Here is a 22302-nt window from a genome sequence, read left to right as displayed (position 1 = left end):
CTCATAGACATATAGGAAGCTACCAAAACCATTTAAATATGTAAAGTATGGGTAAAAAAACTTCACTCAACTTCTCTCCCTCTTGTTAGCTTTCCCCAAAAGTCATTAAGTCCCCTCAGAGATATGTCAGAGAACAAGAAATAGGAGGAGAAGCTTGTAGGCAAGAGGCAAACAAACTTGGGGTTAAGATGGAAACCCATCTTTTGAACTGTGGTGTTGGAGAAGACTCTTCAAAGTCCCTTGGACTGAAAGGTGATCCAACCAGTCTATCCTAAAGGAAATCAGTCCTGAATATTGAAGGACTGATGCTGAAGTTGAAGCTCCAATACTTTGGTCACCTGATGCGAAGAACTGACTCATTTGAAAATACCCTGATGCTGGGTAAGATTGAAGGCAGGAGGAGAAGGGGACAACAGAGGATGAGATGGTTGGATGGCATCACCAACTCAATGGACATGAGTCTGAGTAAGCTCCGGGAGTTGGTGATGGACTGGGAAGCCTGTTGTGCTGCAGTCCATGGGGTCACAAAGAGTCAGACACGACTGAGCAACTAAACTGAACTGAAGATGGCAACTGGAAGAAAGGTTTCTTTTCTCAAAGCTGGGGTCAGCAAACTATCACCTGTGGGGTAAACGATGCTTCGGCCTGGTTTCCTACAAAGTTTTGTTGGAACATTTCCATGCCCATTCATTTACATATTGCCCTACTGCACCCCACTCCAGTACTCTTGCCTGGAAAATCCCATGGACAGAGGAGCCTGGTAGGCTGCAGTCCATGGGGTCTCGAAGAGTTGGACACAACTGAGCGACTTCACCTTCACTTTTGACTTTCATGCACTGGAGAAGGAAATGGCAACCCACTCCAGTGTTCTTGCCTGGAGAATCCCAGGGACGGGGGAGCCTGGTGGGCTGCCGTCTATGGGGTCGCACAGAATCGGACAAGACTGAAGCCGCTTAGTAGCAGCAGCAAGCTACTGACTTTCCCCCTACAAGAGAGTAGCAGCCACACACTATGGCCCACAAAATCAGAAATATTTACTATCTGGCCCTTTACAGAAGTTTGTTGGCTGCTGCCTCAAAGGGTCAAAGAAGGAAAGGAAGGTGTCTATGGGAATTGGGGAAAGCACTAAATAAAGAGGAGGCAACAGGTTTCAAGTAGAGAGCAAGAGTCAGAGTCAGCAGCACAGAATACATGTATCTTTGAAGGGAGGGCGCTCTTTCTAATAGGAAGGGAGTTCACAGCTCAGCTTCTGCCCTTGAGATGAATAAACAAGTAAAGAAAGCACATTCGGTTCAGTTCAGTCGCTCAGTCGTGTCCGACTCTGCGACCCCATGAATCGCAGCACACCAGGCCTCCCTGTCCATCACCAACTCCCAGAGTTCACCCAAACTCATGTGCATCGAAAAGGTGATGCCATCCAGCCATCTCATCCTCTGTCATCCCCTTCTCCTCCTGCCCCCAATCCCTCCCAGCATCAGGGTCTTTTCCAACGAGTCAACTCTTTTCATGAAGTGGCCAAACTATTGGAGTTTCAGCCTCAGCATCAGTCCTTCCAATGAACATCCAGGACTGGTCTCCTTTAGGATGGACTGGTTGGATCTCCTCGCAGTCCAAGGGACTCCCAAGAGTCTTCTCCAACACCACCGTTCAAAAGCATCAGTTCTTTGGTGCTCAGTTTTCTCCACAGTCCAACTCTCACATCCATACATGACCACTGGAAAAACCATAGCCTTGACTAGATGGACCTTGGTTGGCAAAGTAATGTCTCTGCTTTTTAATATGCTATCTAGGTTGGTCATAACTTTCCTTCCAAGAAGTAAGCCTCTTTTAATTTCATGGCTGCGACCACCATTACTTTGATGTAAATATAAGGGGAAGAGAACCTGGGAGTGCTGGTTACCTGAGAAGCCAATTTGGAAAGCATAGGATTTGCTAGGACTCCTTGAACAAAGAAAGGGTGAGGGTGTGGCAAGGTCAGTCTGAACTTCATTTATTTCCTCCATAAATTCATCCAAGGTCCTTTTTGTTTTTTAATTGTTAAAAATATATACACACTGTAAAATTTGCCATTTTAACCATGTTTAAGTGTACAAGTCACTGATGGTAAGAACATTGACACTGTGGTGCAACTATGTGGAAGGTTCTTTTGATCTGAGATGAAATCAGAAGCTGTTGAAGGTAAAACAAAAGGAGAATGCAATAGTTAGGACACACAAGTTATATTTTCAAGGCTAAGAGGTGAAAGGGATGGGAGAAGAGGGAGAGGACAGACATATACACCTGTTGATATACTGTACTGTTGGTTACCAGGAAAACAATAGCACTAGGCCCCGTGCTGCCCATCCATCATGCTTTTAAAGGTCATTAGGAGTCAGTCCACCTGTTTCCCTGGATTGAGAGAAGATTATCTGTTCAAATCTACCAGCCTCAGGAATGCAGTGGTGCTCTCAACACTCATTTGGTTTGTCTAAAATGAAGTCCTCTAGTTCTTCAGTAGGGCAAGGGAGCAGTGCAATAGTGTCCCCTGCTGATCAGCACTGAGATGACAAAGTCTCATTTTTATTTACATAATCCCTCTCATTCAGTTCAGTTCAGTTCAGTCGCTCAGTCGTGTCCGACTCTTTGTGACCCCATGAATCGCAGCACGCCAGGCTTCCCTGTCCATCACCAATTCCCGGAGTTCACTCAGACTCACATCCATCGAGTCAGTGATACCATCCAGCCATCTCATCCTCTGTCGTCCCCTTCTCCTCCTGCCCCCAATCCCTCCCAGCATCAGAGTCTTTTCCAATGAGACAACTCTTCACATGAGGTGGCCAAAGTATTGGAGTTTCAGCTTCAGCATCATTTCTTCCAAAGAAATCCCAGGGCTGATCTCCTTCAGAATGGACTGGTTGGATCTCCTTGCAGTCCAAGGGACTCTCAAGAGTCTTCTCCAACACCACAGTTCGAAATCATCAATTCTTTGGCGCTCAGCTTTCTTCACAGTCCAACTCTCACATCCATACATGACCACTGGAAAAATCATAGCCTTGACTAGATGGACCTTGGTTGGCAAGTAATGTCTCTGCTTTTCAACATGCTATCTAGGTTGGTCATAACTTTTCTTCCAAGGAGTAAGCATCTTTTAATTTCATGGCTGCAGTCACCATCTGCAGTGATTTTGGAGCCCAAAAAATAAAGTCTGACACTGTTTCCCCATCTATTTGTCATGAAGTGATGGGACCAGATGCCATGATCTTCGTTTTCTGAATGTTGAGCTTTAAGCCAACTTTTTCACTCTCCTCTTTCACTTTCATCAAGAGGCTTTTGAGTTCCTCTTCACTTTCTGCCATAAGGGTGGTATCATCTGCATATCTGAGGTTATTGATATTTCTCCCGGCAATCTTGATTCCAGCTTGTGCTTCTTCCAGCCCAGCATTTCTCATGATGTACTCTGCATATAAGTTAAATAAGCAGGGTGACAATATACAGCCTTGACGTACACCTTTTCCTATTCGTAACCAGTCTGTTGTTCCATGTCCAGTTCTAACTGTTGCTTCCTGACCTGCATATAGGTTTCTCAAAAATCCCTCTCATTAGATTTCTCCAAAGAGAGCTGGGAAAGTTCTTAGGCCATCAGGGCAGAGTTTACTGAAACTTCAAACCCTGCTTTTTTCTTTCCATTTCCTGGGGGTAGCGGGGGAATGGTGGTGGTAAATCAGTGTATAGGTTACTCTATCAAGCACATTATTTATTGTCTGAGTTGTTTCTGTTTCCTCTGATTAGTCTAAACGCTCAGAATTTCTAAATGCAGATAGTTGAAGACAGCCTCTGGTGGGAGTGTCTTCAGAACAAGGCATTGGGCGCAGCACCAATGTCTTACTTATTAATCTTCTTGGGGGTCAGGATTCTTAATTTTAAATCCTGGTCAACATCCTAATTCTCTAGAGAAAAAGAGATCTGCACCACAGGAGAGGCTTATTACTATTACTTACTGAGAAGGTGGGAGGAATACAAAGAAATAAGAGGGAAGAGTAAAATCCTCCAGGCTCTTTATTACTGTGCTTCTAAAAATCCTGCATGGCAATGCCTGTAGGGGTGGTTTCTAACTGATAAATAGCTCCTGGGGTACCTGGAAGCAGAAGTAGTGTGAAATTGGTGAAAGTTCTAACACAGAGGGAAGGCTGAGATTCACAATACTGTGTATGTTTTTCAGATGCTCCTATCAGTGCTGTTGCACAAAGGATCTGGTGACACTAGTCTGTAATAGAGGACTCCTTCTGATAAAATGGAGGCTTAAGACACATTCCTCACCTACAAAAGGAATTGTAAGCAATGATTAATTACAAAGTCCTGAATCATTCAAGGTTTGGAGAGGCTGGTAAATCACTGGTGTATACTGATTCTCAAAAGTAACAGGGGAAAAGACCGGTATTCTGAATAGAACACGTTCATAACCGGTGTCAAACAGAACGAGAATTTTGCCAAACTGCCCATCTCTTCACCCACTGCCCATCTTTTCACCCCCCATTAATTCCCTTCACTGACTTTCAGGAGACGGGAGAGCACCTACCTGACCTGACTTTGAAAGGAGGCTGGAGAGCAGCACTCTTGAAGATGAGGCCCAGAAAGTCTAGGCTTTTTTTAATCACTTGGGTTTGGAGCATTTGTGGGGTGGGTGAAGTAGAGGCTTGTGGGGGGTTTATGTTCTGGAGAGGACACAGGGTGCCAGGAGTGAGGGGTCAACCACTGTGGGCAGCCTGCCCAGGGCTGGAGAGGCTTAACCACTACGCGCCTTCTGGTTACCATGGTAGCCCTCCCTCTTCCCAACCCCGCCCTCCTTTGCTGGCCGGAGAGTCTGGAAGCGGTCGCCCAGGGGTACTGGGCGGGCCCGCCCCTCGCTTTCGGCCGCTGGCCTCCCTCTAACTGACTGCATTCCCGCCCGCCTGGCGGTGGGAGGGCGCGGCGGTCGTAGCGTCACATCCGGGCGGGTGGGTGAGTTCCGGTATTTCAGGGCGGAGCAGGCGGAAGTAGGGGTGAGAAGCGGCTGCAACGCCGAGCGGAGGAGGCAGGAGCCCGAAGGCAAGCCGAAGCTGGGTGGGGACCATGGCCGGGATCACCACCATAGAGGCGGTGAAGCGCAAGATCCAGGTTCTGCAGCAGCAGGCCGATGATGCAGAGGAGAGGGCCGAGCGCCTCCAGCGGGAAGTGGAGGGAGAAAGAAGGGCCCGAGAACAGGTACGGAGAGGGCGAGGCGCGTGAGGGAGAGGCAGGCGCTGGAGCAGATGGGACCCCGAAGTGGGGCCGGATTTTTGCGGTGGAGCACGGTCCTTAGGGGCCAGCATAATCCGAGATGAAGTTGAAGTCCGGAGGATGGGTGGGGCTTAGCTTCACTTGGACCTCAAGTAGGTGAGGGGGACACTGGCTGCTGGAGCAAGCGGACTTGACTTTTGAAGGAATTGAGCCTCCCGGGGTCTGAGGCGTGGCTTTCTTCCTCTTTTCTCCCGGCTCATTCATTCAATCCCTCTGAGTCGGGCGCGGTCAAGGGAGGGGCTCAGCGGCCTCTCCCTCCCCCACTTCCCCGGTGGGGTGGGGTACTTTGCTCTCGTTTGGGGTTTCCGGCCCAAAGGGTGAGAGTAGGTGGATGCCTCTCTGATCTGGAGGGGAGCAGAGCCGAATTTACCGTGGAAGGGTGGGGGGTAGAGGGTGGGAACAGCCGGAAAGCCCCCGGCCTGGCCTTCTGGCAGCTTTTCCGCTCCCTCCTCCTGCTCAGGAAATGAGGCAGCAGTCGACTGAGGAAGCGCGGTGCCCTCCCTGGAGGAGGTTGAGGCCACAGCACCGCCTCCCATCCTCCGGTCTGGGGCCCTTTCCTCTTAGGGGGAACACTTGCAGCTGCTAAACCCACTCTGTCGACGTGAAACTGGAGGGGAGGAGGTAGTACCTCACTGCCTCTGTGAGTGCAAATGTAGGAACTGACAAAACCTGCCTCGCTTCCGTGACTACCTGGAAGGCGGGATCTTCTGCCAGATTGAGGCCTTTATTGCTGAAGTGTGAAGAGTGCAAGCTGAACCGTTTAAGAACACTTCTTCCAAACAGAGCTGATAAGCGAGAGTATGTGGTAGAGAATCTGATGGAGTGCCAAATTTGTTCAACTAAAAGTTAAGACATAATATGCTCATAGATTGAACGGTGATTCTTGAAACTGCTTTCTGTTGAGAAATGGTGGGCTAGTTTTAGTAAGCCATAGGTTTTCCACGATTTAAGGTGCAGTCTAGTGGATAGAACTGATTTGCTGAGTAGAGGCTTTGATTTTGGAGGATCCTGAGGCGGGAGGGGAAAGTAACTGTTGCTAAAATTTGAAGAGCTAATGAAAGAACTCTTGTGGTTTATTGGTATTCCTTGTTCTCCCCTCCCCACTTTTGGCTGCTCTTTTGGGGAGTGGCTGAGAATTAATGTTTTGGGGAAATGAGAGAAGCAGCTGCCCTCCAGGTTAATACTTAAAGATTGTTAGAATAGTCATTTCTTTTTACAACTGGGCATGGAAATGCTGGGAGCTTGGTTTCCTCAGTCACTCATTTCTCAGTGGATTTTTCCTCCGTTCGTTATGCTTGTAACTTCTAATTATCATTCTAGTGAGATGAACTGGCTGGGTGACTCTCTATGACTAGTGACACTTTCTCATCTCCTTTGTTCTGGAGACCAGATCCCCTTAATGGGGGAGACAGGGTGGCTGTAAGGAACTGGCCATGTGTTGACCTAGAGCATGGGCTCAAAGTAAGGGCATGCTAGGAATGATTCTAGGGTAGATGATGTAATTACCCCCACCCTCAGTAGTCCCCAGGACTTGGTTTCCCCCCTAGGATATCCTGGACATTCACTCCACTCAGGATTTGGTAATTTTCCTTGCAGGGAAATTTCACTCCTTTTTTTTTTTCCCAACCTAGGCTGATAGGTGAGAGAGCAGAGTGAGCAGCTCCAGGTTTTTCTTAAGCTTCTCCCTCACTCAGAGCCTGCCAGATTTGCTTACTGAGCTGAGTGAGTTCTAGTGAGGAAGCCTTCACTCAGATGGGGAAGTAGAGAGATAGTTAAATATTTATGAAACCAGTATTTTCTACCCCCCAGCTTGAAAAGTGCCAAATCTTTTGACTTTCTGCTCTAGTGAACTTTGAATTCCTCCTGAGGAAACACCTGTGGGAAGGGAGAGGGGGAGTGCCTGAACTACCTGTTATCCTCTTAGGGCATTCTGGAATGTGGATTTTGCAGACTCTTCCCGCCTGGAGCTGGAAGCTTTGCCCTCCCTTATGTTATTGCATGCCGTTAGTGGGATTGTCACGTAATTACTTTTCTGGTTGCTTTGTGTTACCATCCAACCCTTGTTGGGAAGCTGGACGAGTCCAGAGCCGACTGAGTGGTTCTGGAAACCATCTCTACTGCTCTTGACCTAAAGATGTATCTTTTGTAATGTAAGGTGAAGGTGAAGTCGCTCAGTCGTGTCCGACTCTTTGCAACCCCATAGACTGTAGCCTATCAGGCTTCTCCGTCCATGGGATTCTCCAGGCAAGAATACTGGGGTGGGTTACCATTTCCTTAATCTCCAGGGGATCTTCCCGACCCAGGGATCGAACCCAGGTGTCCCGCATTGGAGGCAGATGCTTTAACCTCTGCGCCACCAGGGAAGCCTATATATAATTATAATGTAGCACCTTGTCAAATCCACTTTCGATTTTGAATCTCCTTTGTACTTTTTTGCAAAACTGAAACAGATGGCAACATAATATTTCAGTGCAGTCTTTTCCCTCATCTGTGTGTGTGTGTTGTGGTGGTAAAGATACAGTGGTAAATGTTGACTGTTTTAACCATTTTTAAGTGTACAATTCACCTTATCTGTTTTTAATACTTGTCTCCTAACTTATGGTATTTCTCCCTCTTTTTTTTTTTTTTTTTCCTGGTCTAAAAAATTTAGGAATACTATTGAGGGAGTGAGTGGGCTTTGAATAGCAGTTTGATTGTGGCCTTATTCCCAAATTCCTAGTCTGCAGGGGGTGGGTGGTGGTTAGACTGTCTGCCCATTGTGTAGCTCTCTTCTGTTTGTAGGTTCTGGTGGGATAAGCCACTGACTTTATCACCTTTCCTTGGTTTAGGTTTGCTTTTTCTTTTTTTCTTACTTCATACTAAGAGCACGTACTCATAGGGGAGAGGCAAATAGCCCTTTGCTCTGAGTACCTCCGCTTGGTCTCCACCTTTGTTTACTCTGGAACAGATAACTGCTCCCTTCCTTCCAACTTGCCTCCCCCTTGATGAAATTTAAAGTCCCCAAGGACACAGTATCTCCCTGGGTAGATACATTTGTGAACACTGTAAACCAGAGCAGTCCTTTACTCACAGGGCTCAAGCCTAACTTTTCCATTACTCTTTTCCTTTGAATTTCATCTCTGGCTTTTGTCTAAAAAGAGAAACCCTGGAGTGGCAGAATACCAGATTTAGGCTAATCCCCTCTGTCCTTGGCCCTGATCTGCCTCTGAACACATCTCCTGTCTTCCCTGCCTTGATGGGTATGGTGCTCTTCGGCAGTCTCTTTAGTGTGAAGGATGGTAGCACTTAAACTCATTTACTAGCTGAAGCTGTTGTCAGCCATCTTCTGAAGTGAGTCAGTCGCTGCTTTGTTCTCCTCTCTGGCCTTGGAATCTTTGCCTACTGGGTAGTGGAGAATCCTATTATTACCTGAAGGAAGGACCTCACAGTGTACCTCCAACCTAGGTAGGGGTGAGCGGGCTGAGATCAAAACCACATGCTAAACCTAGGATGATAGACAACATGAAGTTAATGTTTCCCGGGGCCATGTTTCCCATTGTCACCTGCAGAAGTTAGTCCCACTCAGTTTCTGGGTACCACTTAATTGACCTGAAAGGGACAGGCATTGTGCATAGATTCTGGCTGGAAGGAAAAGTCAGGTAGGTGTCTTCCCTTATTCCTTTAAGTATTAAACAGATCTTGATTCTGCAAGCTTTTGTTTCACTGTAAAGAGAACTGATCCTCTGTAGGAAGAGAAAAAAATAGAACAGTGACTACCTTGCTCTCCCTCTGCTCCCCACGGGGGTCTCCAAAGCTTTTGCTGTGGGACTCCCGTCCTGCGTTCTGTTTTTGGTACAGGCTTGTTCAGTGTGCGCAGGCTCTGATTAGGGCACCAAGATGTGTTTTCTCCTCCTCCCTTTTCAGCCTTGCGAAGAATTCTATTGTAAATGCTGATTTGTGGGAGAAACTGCCCGAGCCAGCTTGTTGTCATGGAAACTATACACCCCCGCCCCCAAAGCCTGTTATCTTTACTTCATTTGGGTAACTGCTGGTGAGCTGGGTGGGGACTTAGATTTCATGAGCTTCCTTCAAATCTGGGTTCCGTCTTCTTTTTTTTTTTAAGTTCTAGGCAACTGAAGGTAGTGGGGTGGGGCAAATAAATGATTGAATTGTCAGTTCTCAGTTCTTCTTTCACAGTTGTTGCCTGATCGCCAGATTCATAATAACTTTGACCTGTTAGCCTCTTTGAACTTGTGAGGTGAAATCTGTGTTTTCCTAGGTTTCCTGAGACAGGACCAGAGAATACTCGTCTCTGTGCTATTTTGAATAGAGATGCAAACGGTTTCTTAGTAATTTCAGCTTATGTAGACATCTTGATTTTCTTTTCCTGCAGGGCAGTGGTTATATAGCCCCAGCCCCTGCAGTTCCTTGAATCGCCCATGTTTGTATTTGGAAATTTTTGTGTGCTACGTAACCCAGTTCTTAACAGGAGTCTTTTGGGCTATATCCCTTCCCATAGGGGCTGGTGGCCCAGATTATTTCTATAGCTACCCCCACCCCTGACTGCCAGGAGGAAATCAGGGTAATAGAATTCAGGCGCAATCTGGGCTGTAGAGGAGAGATCGTGTTTACCAAGCATTTGGATAAGCATCTGAACTGGGTAGTGTGCAGGGCAGATTAAATTCTTGTGCAGTTGTGACAGTCAGTGTACTTGCCACCAGCAAAGGTGTGGGGAGGGAAAGGGCAATCATAAGAGCGAGGCTTCTCTACCAGTAGAATTCTTGCTTATGCGGCTGCCTCCTTCTTTCCTTGCTTCTTATTCATGGCCCAGGAAGAGGCATGGGATTACTTGGACTCCAACCTGTGCTTTTTATTGTGGGGTGGGAGCCAGGGAGAAGATTGTCCTACACTGTAGTGGAGGGTGAGGCTAAGGGAGTGACTTGAGGAATAGATAGGGTCACAATTCAGAAATTTGGATGGGTGGTGGAAGGCCTGGAGGGAACATTCTCTTCTGCCCCCGGTTTTTTTGGTAATGCCATCAAAGCAGATCATTTTAGCCCAAAGAAACTCCTTGTAGTCAACTTTCAAAAGGCTGGAGGTGGGGGCCAGTTGAAAGGGTGGAAAGTTGGTATCCCAATATTCCATCCTTTTGTTTTCTGGTCTGGAAGGTCCTTCTGGAAAACATTCTCTTGGCTAGTCATCCTCTTGTTGGGTGTGTTAGAGTAAGGTTATCAGAGGGTCAACAACTTGAGTTGAGCAGCAGATTAACAGATAATCCAAGATTCCCTCTTTGAGAAACCTTTTTAAATTTTTCCACTTTATGTGACACTTATGGGAAAGCTGCTACAGAATAAGACATGTCTCTAAACCAGAACTCAGGCAGACCCCTTCACTGGTTTACCTTTTCTGACACTAGTGCGTTTAGGAATTTGAACTGAGTCCAAAAAGGGGGTGGTACTAACTGACACTGGGCTGGGCAAGGAACTGAGTTTTGAAACACTTTTCCTGTGGAACATATGGGAATTCATTGATGGGAAAGGGAGGAAAATACCTGTCATAACACAGAGTATATAAGCATGTCTGCTCAGCCTAACATGCATCTGAGTTAAGACAAGTTCTACCCTGCAAGACTCCGGCTTCCTCATGGTGGTATTCAACCCGTCTTAGTGTCATAGTTCAGTTTCTTTTCACCATGCCTCTGCTTCTTTTTCCCATTCTTTCACTTAAACACAGGCTGAGGCTGAGGTGGCCTCCTTGAACCGTAGAATCCAGCTGGTTGAAGAGGAGCTGGACCGAGCTCAAGAGCGCCTGGCCACTGCCCTGCAAAAGCTGGAGGAAGCTGAGAAAGCTGCTGATGAGAGCGAGAGGTATGTAGTGGGGCCTGATGAAGTGTGGATTTCAAAAGTTGTTCATAATGGCTCTAATCAAACAGATTCCTTAAAAACCTTTTTTTTAAAAAAAAAAAAAAAACAGTGACCTGTCTTTACACAGGATCTTCTTTCCTTCTGTCCCTCATATTCTCTACAGATGAAAACCGACAGAGGAAGGGTTACCTGGATCCATGACGCTTGTGTAACTGGTGTTTCTCTATAAATTCACCTAGTAATAGTATCGCTGTAGTGGCCTCCATTTAGCACCCACTCAAAGTGGTTCTCAAAGTGAGGTTCCAGACCAGCTACACCAGGAATTTGGGAGAAAGTCCCATCAGCAGCCTTTGCCACTCATCAGTGGATCAGAGGTGGAGCCCAGTAATCACTGATTTAGTAAGCTCTCTCGTCGCTGGCTGCACTCTTAGAATCATGAGAGTGCATGGTAGGGATCTTTGAGGAGTTTAAAAAATACATCAGAATGCCTGGGTCCCATCTCAAATCAGTTAGAACCCATTGTGAAAGGGGCCTGGCTATTTTTAAAGCTCTCCAGTAAATTTTGGGGGAGTACTGCATGGCCTCGCTTGCAGAATCTCAGTTCCCCAACCAAGAATTAAACCCAGGACCCAGCAATGAAAGCCCAGAGCTCTAACCACTAGGCAACCAGAGAACTCCCCCCTCCATCGATAATTCTGATGTGTACCCAGGGTTAGAACCACAGTCCTTGAACCAGATCATCTTTGTTGAAAATAGCCAATTGGCTTCTTGCCACATGTGACTTAAAATGAGAACAAAAGTGTGATGACTTACACAAACTAAGACTTTTCAGAATTAAAAAAATTCCTTGTTGGGAGTACATTAACACAGTGCAGCCATGAAAATAAATAAGACAGCTGTGTGTATACTATTATAGAATAGTGGCCAAATTATAGAAAGGAAAACAAATTGCAGAGCAGTGTAGTATGGTTCCTTTGTCGCGTGGGGAAAGGTGGTGAGATTTTTGGTATATAAAACATTTCTGGAAGGTTTATCAGGTATTCGATTACTTTTGATGAGCAGGACTAGAATTAGAGAGACTTTTTGCTTTAGACTGTTCATTTAAATGTTTAATTTTTAAATAAACATGTATTTATAAGAAAAGATTTCAAGCAGAACAATTCAACTAAGGTGAGAAGGTGCTATGAAAATTGTTTTTGAGCGACACAAGCAGAGAGGCATGGGCTTTACATGGTGCAGTCCTGGGTCCCTTAGAGTTGAGCTGCTGACAGGCTCTGCAGGCTGTCAGCGCTGCATCTGTCCATGTTGTTTCTGGCAGAGGTATGAAGGTTATTGAAAACCGAGCCTTAAAAGATGAAGAAAAAATGGAACTCCAGGAAATCCAACTCAAAGAAGCTAAGCACATTGCAGAAGAGGCAGACAGGAAGTATGAAGAGGTATGGCATTCTTCGCTTGTCCCTCTCTCCAGTGTTATAGGCCCCTTCTCTTTGCTCCACTGAACTGAACCCATGTCGTTTCCCGTAGGTGGCTCGCAAGTTGGTGATTATTGAGGGAGACTTGGAGCGCACAGAGGAGCGAGCCGAGCTGGCAGAGTCGTGAGTATCTTGCCCCCCAAATCTTGCTGCACCATTCTGCTCCTTCCCTTTTGGCTTGGGCACTAATGTGAATAAACTAGCATTTCTTCAGCCTTGTTAAACAGGACCTAGAGAGTGGGAGTCATCTAGAATGCTTTTTTTCTTTTAGCCCCAAGAATGGCTTTGGGCTTTTCTTAACTGTCTTAACTCACACCATGTGACAAATGAGCCTTCCTGATATCTTGTTGGGAAGGTTTATAAATTGAGGGGAAGATGAAATCTGGGAAAAAAAAAAAAAATGGTGAACTGTTGGCCTGCAGACCTACTGGGTCCTTCCAACTGGGTTCTGCTTCTCCTTGAGGCATTGAAGTGGCTGTGCTGACTTAAGATCTGTCTGTTTTTACTGCTTCTCTAAGCTGCTGGGGAACTTTCGGGCAAAGGCAGACATGACCCGTTCCCCTGATGGCACCTTCTGGGCCTTGTTTAACAAAGTCCATGCTGATACAGATTTATTTGTGCTTCCCTTGCATTTCCCTCTCCTAGACATGACATATCATGACCATGGTGATGTTTTTCTTTCCATTTTTTTTTTGATCTTTTCTCCCCCATTTTGCTGCTTGTTTCCTTGCTGTGTTCCTTTTTGACCTTTCTCCCTCCCCACCACCTGGCTTGTGCGATCCCTGTGACTATCACTAACAGCCGTTGCCGAGAGATGGATGAGCAAATCAGACTGATGGACCAGAACCTGAAGTGTCTGAGTGCTGCTGAAGAAAAGGTACTAACCATTAAACCCACAGAGCGGTTCTGTGTATGGTGTGATTTTGTTCGGTTTTGTTTTTGTTCTGTTTTGCAGCCGCCTCCTCTCCACTGGTTGGTTTGTTGAGTGCTTTCTCATCTCTTCATGGAATGCTCCATTCCTCTCCACTTACTTGGCATCTTTCATCTCTCCTTTCCTAATTACTTCACTGCCTCTCCACAGGGTCTCGCCTTCCCTTGGGTGATTTGGGGGACTCTGGGTTGGGCATCCGTTCCCACTTCCACCCCAGGTAGCTGTTCTGATTTGTTCCTGGTAGTGATTTCTCAGGTGTTTTCTTTACTAGTGTCCGAACACTCTGAGTCCCAGCCCAGGAGGGCCCAGCTCCTGATGTGTTCTCTGGTAGAGGGAGGAGGGTTGATGCTTGCTCAGATAACCTGGGAACTTCTCTTTCCCCCAGTATGCCTTCCAACTCTCTCTGCATATAGGTTCAATTCATGTCTGTGTGTCTCTCTCCCTTTTTTTATTCTCTTCTTCCCCTTTCCTCTCCTGCGGTATTTAAAATATTCACAGTAAGTGTTCTGAGCTGGAGGAGGAGCTGAAGAATGTCACCAACAACCTCAAGTCTCTTGAGGCTCAGGCGGAGAAGGTAGGGGCTGGTTTGTAAAAGTGACAGGCTTTGGGGCCTGGGCCCAGCCCTGCCCTTGATGAAAAATGGGAGAAACTCATTCCTTATATAATCCAGTGAGAAGTATCCACCTGTTCCCTCCAGATTCGGGTTTAATGCCAATTCCCGCGCACTTTGATTGCTGTAGCTAAAGTAACTTCTTGGTCTCACGTTCCCGGGGTGATTGATGTTCTCCTCAGGCTGATACTGCTGTGCTGATGTTTGGGGGCAACAAGTAGTGTCAGATCTGAAACCTAATGGGCATGAAGAAAGACGGCTTGTCTTTAGCTTCTGGTGGGACTGTTTCAGCCACATGGCCTCCAGGTGTTGACACATTGACTCATTAGCCTGGAGGCAGGAAGAATGCCTTCCCGTGTGGATCAAGGCCTAGGCCCATTTTAAAAGTAACGGTCCTGGTGGAGTCTGAGGTTATCGTGGCTCCAGGGACATTGATTTGTAGGTTTTAAGGACTGTTTGTTCTGAAACAGCCTTGTTCTCTCTCATGGATCATTCAACACATTCAATCTAAGTGGATGTTGAATGTAAATGTTGGGAGTGGGGTGTCATCTTTGTGAGTAATATCTATTCTGAGATGTTTATTCTACTTCTCTTACAGTACTCTCAAAAAGAAGACAAATATGAGGAAGAGATAAAGATTCTTACCGATAAACTCAAGGAGGTGAGCTGGGGGGATTATGTATGAGGAAGGGGGCCCCAAGGCATTGAGAGGCATATAAGGCATTTTGTTGACTTAGGCTAGCTGGCTTTGGTTCTGAAAATTATAGAAGCAGAAGGTGGAAAAAATAGAGGCCCTTCTCGAACTGTCTTATTTATCTCTGATTCTGACTCATTTCATGTTCCCCTAGGCAGAGACCCGTGCTGAGTTTGCTGAGAGATCGGTAGCCAAGCTGGAAAAGACAATTGATGATTTGGAAGGTATGGAGCCTGGTGAGGGATTAAAATGAATAGAGAGGAAGACCTTGCCCTTTGACCCTCTTCCCCTCAACACCAAAAGGATTTGGTGGTGACCTGGCATGCATCCTATGCCCTGTCCTGTGCCACAGCCAGGTGAAGTGGGCCAGATCTTGGAACTGGATTTTTATACTTAGTCTTTTCCTTTAATAAGACTTAACCTAATATTCTAGAATTTGTATCCTCCCCTTGGAGGAGATTGGTCATGGCATGTTACCCCCATGTCACCCCATGGCTACTTTGGGCAATGTTGTTCGCCACTCAAGTTGAAGTGGGGACCTCACCAAGGGACGCAGCAGTGAAATGACCACTTTCTCAGAGCTGACCAATGCCAGGGGCTTTCTGAATGCTTCCTGCCCCTGCAGTTTGGCAGCTGCATCTACCCTAACAAGAGAAAGTTTGTACTTTTCTCTAAGAAGTCTTAGATATACTGATTTGCTATACTCTGGGTAGCAGAATATTCTTTGGGAGAGTTTGGGGCAGGCAACCTGTAGAGCAAAGGGGCCAAGAATATTGGTCATGCTTGGTATGTCTGAATATTAAGTGTCTGAGTATTAAAGTGTATTTTCTCCTTTTTCTGTTTTTGTTAAATTCAATGTTATCACTACTAGGAATTAGGTTCGCTGGGTGGGAGTGGTATCCTCTTGAGTGCCTTTGGTAATTGGAATTTCTAGTCACGACTGTGCCCAGGTTCTCAACCTTTGCTGCAATTGATTAGAAGTATCAGAGGTATCAAGTCTGGTTGGTCTTGGGGACAGTGGATCTGAAAATGGCCAGTCATGGCTACCAGGATAGATATTCTCCTCAAGGTGGGATTAGACCCATGGTCACGCTTTCCCTCATTTCTAACGATTCCCTCTCTTCATCTGCTTCTGATACCTATTACTCTGTGTCCTCATTCCTCCCTGTGGTTCCTGTGCCTGTCCAGATGAGCTCTATGCCCAGAAACTGAAGTACAAGGCCATTAGCGAGGAGCTGGACCACGCCCTCAATGACATGACCTCTATGTAACTATCTGACAGCAGAGTGGGGCTGGGACCTTGGCTTGTGGGTGGGTGGGGGTACAGTCTCTGCATAGTGTGCTCTGCTTTTGTCTTCTGGAAACTAGAATCTCCACTCTTACCTTTAAAACATTGGTGCTGGTTACTTGTTGGCAAAAGCTGCGGAGGCATGTAATCCTGGATCAGCGGTAGAACCCTGATCTACGTGTAATTTTTGTACTTTTTATTCATAGTCCCTTCATTATGACGCAGGGATTTTCCCGTTTGTTTCTTAAGTCTCATCTCAGAAGAGTTACTGCTTAAGATAATTGTGTTGTCATACAATTAAAGAACTAGGGCCCAGAGAGCCAGTGACGTGGGCCATAGCACCCACACTTCCTGGTGTGTATAGTTTGTACCCTGATACTGAAGTTCAGGTGAAACACCCATGATTGGAAATACCAAATTCACCTAAAAGGTTGAGCCAAGTCCCAGAGCAAGCCAGGTAGTAAAAAGCACCAAAAAGAGTTGTGGGGGCCTTCATCTGTTTGCTGTGGATCCCTGATCCTTGACGCTAATCTGCCTTTTCCCCACTAACTGAAAAGAAGCCAAATTACTCAGGCTGCAGTGTCTGGCTATCTTTTTATCATTCCTACTGCCACCGACCTTTTTCTCCTCTTCCTCTCTCCCGAATTGCTGTCTAGATTGATGCTTGTCCTTCTCACCTAGAGTCTCCTTACTTTTTCACACAGATAATTATCACCGTTTCTGCTCTGTTCTGGATCTACCCCCTTTCCTCGGGGAACCCAACGCCCCACTCTCGCTCTGGATTCCATTTGGGTCAGCCTGGCTGATCCCCAAGGCATTACGATGGGTGGGGGGGAGGTGGCCACAAAACAACTTATGTATTCTCTTCCACCCCTCACCCCAAATTAAAATGTTAAGCTGCCGGAAGCCTCATGCTACCCTGCATTTGTGTCATTGACAAAGCTGCTGCTGTCCCTAAAAAGGAGCCTTGGGGGTGTGATGTGGGGCGCAGCTATTGTAGGCTCTCCCTCCTCTGACTTATATAATCAAAGCCACTTTTGTGTGTGTCTATTTTTTCTTGACATTTAAATTCAACTGATCTATCAGAGTGGTGGACTAGGAGAGGTTCCTTAGAATAGGAGCTCTAGTTTGACACTCAAGCTGAATGAAATTATCCAAGTCCTTTACTTCCAGGTTCTTAAGTCATGCTGTCTGGAATGTTTGTCTTCTCCTTAGGTTCTTCTTTTAGAGACCACTGAAGAAGTACCTCTCAATATATCCTCTCTACCCTTTAACCAGTGGCTCATCCTCAGAATACCCGGTGGACCCAAATATGTGACTGCTGAAATTGACTAAGTATATTGCCCCAAGTCAGAGAAAATACATCATAGGTAGAATTTCCAGCAGTTATAAACCTTTCTTACATATTTGAGGCTCACTAAGTAGTTTGCCTGCTAGTATATGCTAGTGGAATATAAGTGATAAATGATTGTTACTGGAAAAATGAAAACAATCAGTAATGCATATTTCAAATGTTATACACAGGTACCACTTTTTTTAGTACATGCATAAATATGGTAAATTGCTTCTAGTAGGATTGTTCCTAAGTTCATGTTGTGGAATTAAATATCAACCTTCCGGAAATTCCTATGCTGATTTACATAGCAGAGATAGTTTAATCTCAGTAGTGTGATCATCGATTATACTTACCTAAATACCTAAGTGTAATCCACTTAGTACTTCAGTTTCTCAGCACAGTATATATTTAAAATTTGGCTTTCTTTTAAACAGATACAGCCAGGTATAGAGGTTTTCTCTAATTTAAAACTTTAGGTCCCGTTGAATTCAGTTTTCTTTCTGTCCATACCATTTCTTTTTGCCATACAGCCTTTGTGATTAAGGTACAGGTTATTACTAGTTTAGGCACAGGGTATTAAGGCGGAGGCATCTTCCTTACTCTCAGGTTGCTCAGAATCTAACAGGAGAGAAAACATGTGTATAAAACTAAAGATGTGTGATGAGTACCCCAGATAATCAAGTACCCTCAGGGAGGAAGAGGTTGATTGCAGTGCTGATGATAAGAAAAGTGTCATGATAGGAGGCACATACAAGTTACTTAATAAACATGTTAAAACTTTCCTCTTCATTTTTATTGGATTTCAAAAGATTGGATTTTTGAGAGTCTGGTTGAAGGAAAGTGGATCTTCAGCATTTGCATCAAAGAGAACCAAAAGAACAAAAGCATAGAATTGGGAAGGACACCAGAGGTTTAAGGGTCCATTTAGATAAACTAGGGAACAGGTATGTGCTGTAATCAGGCTGAGGAGTTTTAATTTTATTTTGTAGGTGATGGGGGTACCACTAGAGATTTTGAACAAGGATGTGTTCTGAGTAGAAAGAGTTAATTTGGCAGCTAAGTTAAGAACGTATTGGAAAGGGAGCAGATTATCAAAGTGATCCATTAAGGCAGTGATTCCCAGATTTCATTCATTTGCATAACGCTTTTGACTACTTTTTCCCTATTTATATGCAGCCTACATTATTTTTTTAAATTTACTCATTTAAAAATTTCTCATGCTAAAAAAAAAATTCTTACACTACACAATTCTAACTTGAAATCAAGTTTTGACATGTGCTAGTGTTTTTTTCCTAATGAACATTAAAGTCATATAGCTAATTAAGTTCACAAAAGTATGCTGTCTGCAGTCTTCTCACATATCACTAACAGTGACTGTACCACAGTTTAGGAAATACTGGGTTATGTTATTGCAGTTTCCCAGGGAGAAAAATCTGACCTAGATAGTGGTGTTAGGGGATGGTGCTGACCGTGGGCGTTAGGAAGGATGGTCACTAAATGCAAGAAGGAAGCATCAAGGATGACTGGTTTTGAACCTAGGAAAATGGTGGTATTAAAGGTGTAGGGAAGTCATATGGTCCTGGTTTGGGAAGGCAAGGGAATAAGTCTGTAAAGCTAGCTGGTATCCAAGATGAAAACAAATCCTAGCACTGGAGGGGGAGAGTTTGATACAAAAGAGATTTAGGAGTCCCATGAGGTTGGCAGGCAGTTTAGGCCATGGAAGTAAATTCGAATCCTAAAGACACTTGCAAATGGAAAATGAAAAACTAAGCAGAGGAAAATCTCTGTAGAGGTGGAAGCCAAATGGAACTGGTTGGAAGGATAGTAGAAATGAGTAACTTTTAAAAAAATTTGAGTCACTGGGTGATTTCTGGTGATTCTCAACTTTAACAGGTAGAGAAGGATGATAACTGAAAATTATGAAAACATAATTGTCATTGATGCTTTATTAATCTAAGGGAATATTTTGAGCATTAAGGACAAGGAGAGGACCCATACTTCAAGGAGCAGAAGCAAATTGACGGAAAGGAAAAAAGAGGCTTGGAGTATAGTCTAGAACAATGATGTCTGTCCGAACCTTTGACAGTGATTTACAGTATCTCAGCCACTGGCCACATGGGGTTGTTGAGTACTCAGTGTGGTTAGTGTGACGCAGGAACTAAATTCTAATTCTGCTTACTTTTAGTTCTGAGTTTAATTAACTACATGTGGCTAGTGGCTGCTCCGTTCATTGTATAGTACCAGCTGTTTTAGTATGTGGGCAGAAGGAATTGACTTTGGCACAGAGGAAGGCTTCTAACAAAGGAAAGAACTAAGACTGGAGAAAGAAGAAGAGTGAGGTGTAGAAACCATCTTATGTTACTTGAGCCAAGACTTGCTATGGGAATAGGGTGAAGCATCAGAGCATTGGTAATCTCAGAGCAAAGTACTTCACCCCTTAATTTTCCTCATCCTGATTTCTAAGAAAAAAAACACAGGCTGATGTGTTGGGATCCATTCTTCCCTTCCTCGTTACCATTGTTGGGACAAGGAATAAAACAGAATGTGACTGGATCCCAAGTTACCGGATGGGTGGAACTGACCTGTTATGTTAGGCAGCCTTGTCTTAGCCACACCGACTCCTCCATTCACATGATATTGGTTGAATATTCCTTAGCCTTAACATGAGAGAGGAGTTTAAGAAAACAAAGCAAAATCTGTTCTACATCATTCCTTGAATGTGAGTCTTTAACACTGATAGAGTTTCCCTTATTCTAGGCACTCCCATCCTTTTCCTGTTACAGAATGAAATTGACCTGATTCAGACTAGTGAAGCCTAAGAATGTGTAGCATCCGTGGGATTATTCCCTGAAAGGAAAATCAGACCAAAGGGGGATTTTCTGACTTGCTTTTTGTTTGTTCGTTTTATTTGCTCTTACAGGGAACCAAGAAATTTAATGAACTAGTATCTGGTCCTGAATTTTTAGTTAATAGATATAACAGAGTTAGAAACCTTACTTATTACAAAGTTAAAGGTTAGAAAACAATCACATTTATCTTTCTGACCTTATGCAATTCTAAAGGAACTAGAAGTTCTAGGATTTAATCAGGCAATAAAATGCTTCCACTTCTTCTCTGCCTCTTTATTTCTTCCCTAAGTGGAACAAAACTCTCCCTGACCAGACTTTTTAGAGTTAGGGTCCTAATAACACCTATCTTTCCTAAGATAGTGGGAGTCACACTAAGACTAACTTAGATATAGATGTTATGGAACAGCCAGGTTGCAAATGGTCTCTGGATGTAATATAACACCAAAAAGTTCAAGGAATGAGATTTTAACACAATATGAACCCCTACTGTTTGTCAGGATTGCCCCAGTGAATAAGACAGGTCCAATTCCAGACCTGATGGACTAGTGTAGACTAGTACAGTGTTTCTCAATGGTGGACTTTAAAGCCCTTTAGGTCAGGATAATTCTGGGATGTATAGAACAATGCTATTTATTGCTGTCCCCTGCCCAATAAATATGTCAGACCCTCCAGTTATTGTGACAATTAAAACCTGCCCTCAGACATTTCTCAAATCCCCTCTAGTGGGAGGGGAGGGAGAGTATTCCTCCTATTGTGACACTGGTTTAGTAGGAAGTGCAGTTTTTAAAATTCTCTCCAATTCTGCCCCTTAGTCCCCAGCTTCTGGGTAGAACTGGGAAAACCTCAGTCCAGAAGGCAAGGTAACTGGGCAATGCCCACAGTGAGCCCACAGATGTAAGACAGAGAAGTCTTTTTCATACTGAGTTTCTGAGACCATTTTGAAACAGACTGTAAAACATAGGAAGAAACTTGTTTATGAACACGAGGCTGACATTAGGCGTAGACTAGGAGCAGACTAGTAGACCAGTACCCTTGTGTTGGTCTCATGAATTTGGAGTCGCTGTAGCCCCTCTTTTTCGTTTATTAAAAAAAAAATTTTTTTCTTGTGATGAGAACTCCTAGGGTGACTTTTTAAAAACACCTTTCATATATAAAACATACAGAGCAGCACTGACTGTATTATATTGTATATTACATCTCTGCTGCTAAGTCGCTTATTTATGACTGGACGTTTATACCTTTTGACTGCCTTCATCCAATACCCCCATACACACACTCTCCCCCTCTGGTAACCACAAATATGATCTCTTTTTCTGTGAGACTGTTGAAGTATAATTGACTTATAACACTAAGTTTATATTAGTTACTGATGCACAACATAGTGATTTGTGATTTGATATTTCTATACATTACAAGACGATCACCACTCTGTACCTCTTTAAGATGTGCTCCAAGTGGAAAATCCAGATAAAGCCAGGGGATTTGAGCACTTACTTGTATCAGGAACGCTTTTAGTTAAGACACAGCTTAATAGCAGCTTAAATAAATATGGGGTTATTTTTCTCTCATAATAAAAAGTCTTGATTTGAGTAGCTTTGGCTTGATGTAGTTGGGGTTTCTGTGATTCTTACGGCCCTTTTTTCTCAGTCGAAATTTGCTACTCAAGTCATCATATCCATGTCCAAGGCAAGAAAGAAGGCTAGTTTTTCCAGAAGCCCCCAGACACACTACCTCCTACATCATTGGCCAGAACTGGATCACGTGATCACCCTAAGCTGCTAGTGAGGCTGGAGAAACAGGATAGTCTTGATTGGCTTGCATTAGTAATCCACCTTCCCTGGGGCTGGTGACTGTGGCCACTAACAGGTTCGGTGAAGTTGGGTTTTGATTGGATGTGCCACTATAATAGGTCTTTCACTCAACACCTACCACAAAAAGCATTACAAAGTGTAGGGTTGAGTGAGTATGGGCTATGTATCCCAGT

General features: G+C 44.6%; 1 protein-coding gene across 18 annotated transcripts in view; it reads left to right on the top strand.

Annotated features, from left to right (window-relative positions):
• TPM3 (tropomyosin 3) overlaps positions 1 to 22302 on the top strand; it is a 28110-nt gene that overhangs the window by 2495 nt on the left and 3313 nt on the right. For 2 of the 18 annotated variants that reach the window (XM_027975548.2, XM_042254489.2), the window contains exons 1-7: positions 5021 to 5220; positions 11008 to 11141; positions 12457 to 12574; positions 12663 to 12733; positions 14040 to 14115; positions 14750 to 14812; positions 15000 to 15069. In XM_027975548.2, the coding sequence (XP_027831349.1) occupies positions 5089 to 5220; positions 11008 to 11141; positions 12457 to 12574; positions 12663 to 12733; positions 14040 to 14115; positions 14750 to 14812; positions 15000 to 15069 (664 nt within the window). In that variant the 5' untranslated portion in view covers positions 5021 to 5088. Of the gene's footprint in view, positions 1 to 5020; positions 5221 to 11007; positions 11142 to 12456; positions 12575 to 12662; positions 12734 to 13411; positions 13488 to 14039; positions 14116 to 14749; positions 14813 to 14999; positions 15070 to 16033; positions 17040 to 22302 lie in introns of those variants that run through there. The other 16 variants (XM_027975557.2, XM_042254491.2, XM_004002542.6 and 13 more) reach the window with 13 other exon arrangements.

The sequence above is a fragment of the Ovis aries genome, chromosome 1 (assembly GCF_016772045.2).
Source record: "Ovis aries strain OAR_USU_Benz2616 breed Rambouillet chromosome 1, ARS-UI_Ramb_v3.0, whole genome shotgun sequence".
In the NCBI taxonomy this organism is placed as follows: Eukaryota; Metazoa; Chordata; class Mammalia; order Artiodactyla; family Bovidae; genus Ovis; species Ovis aries.
The sequence above is the reverse complement of the archived record's forward strand: the minus strand, read 5'-3'. Positions and strand labels throughout refer to the sequence as shown.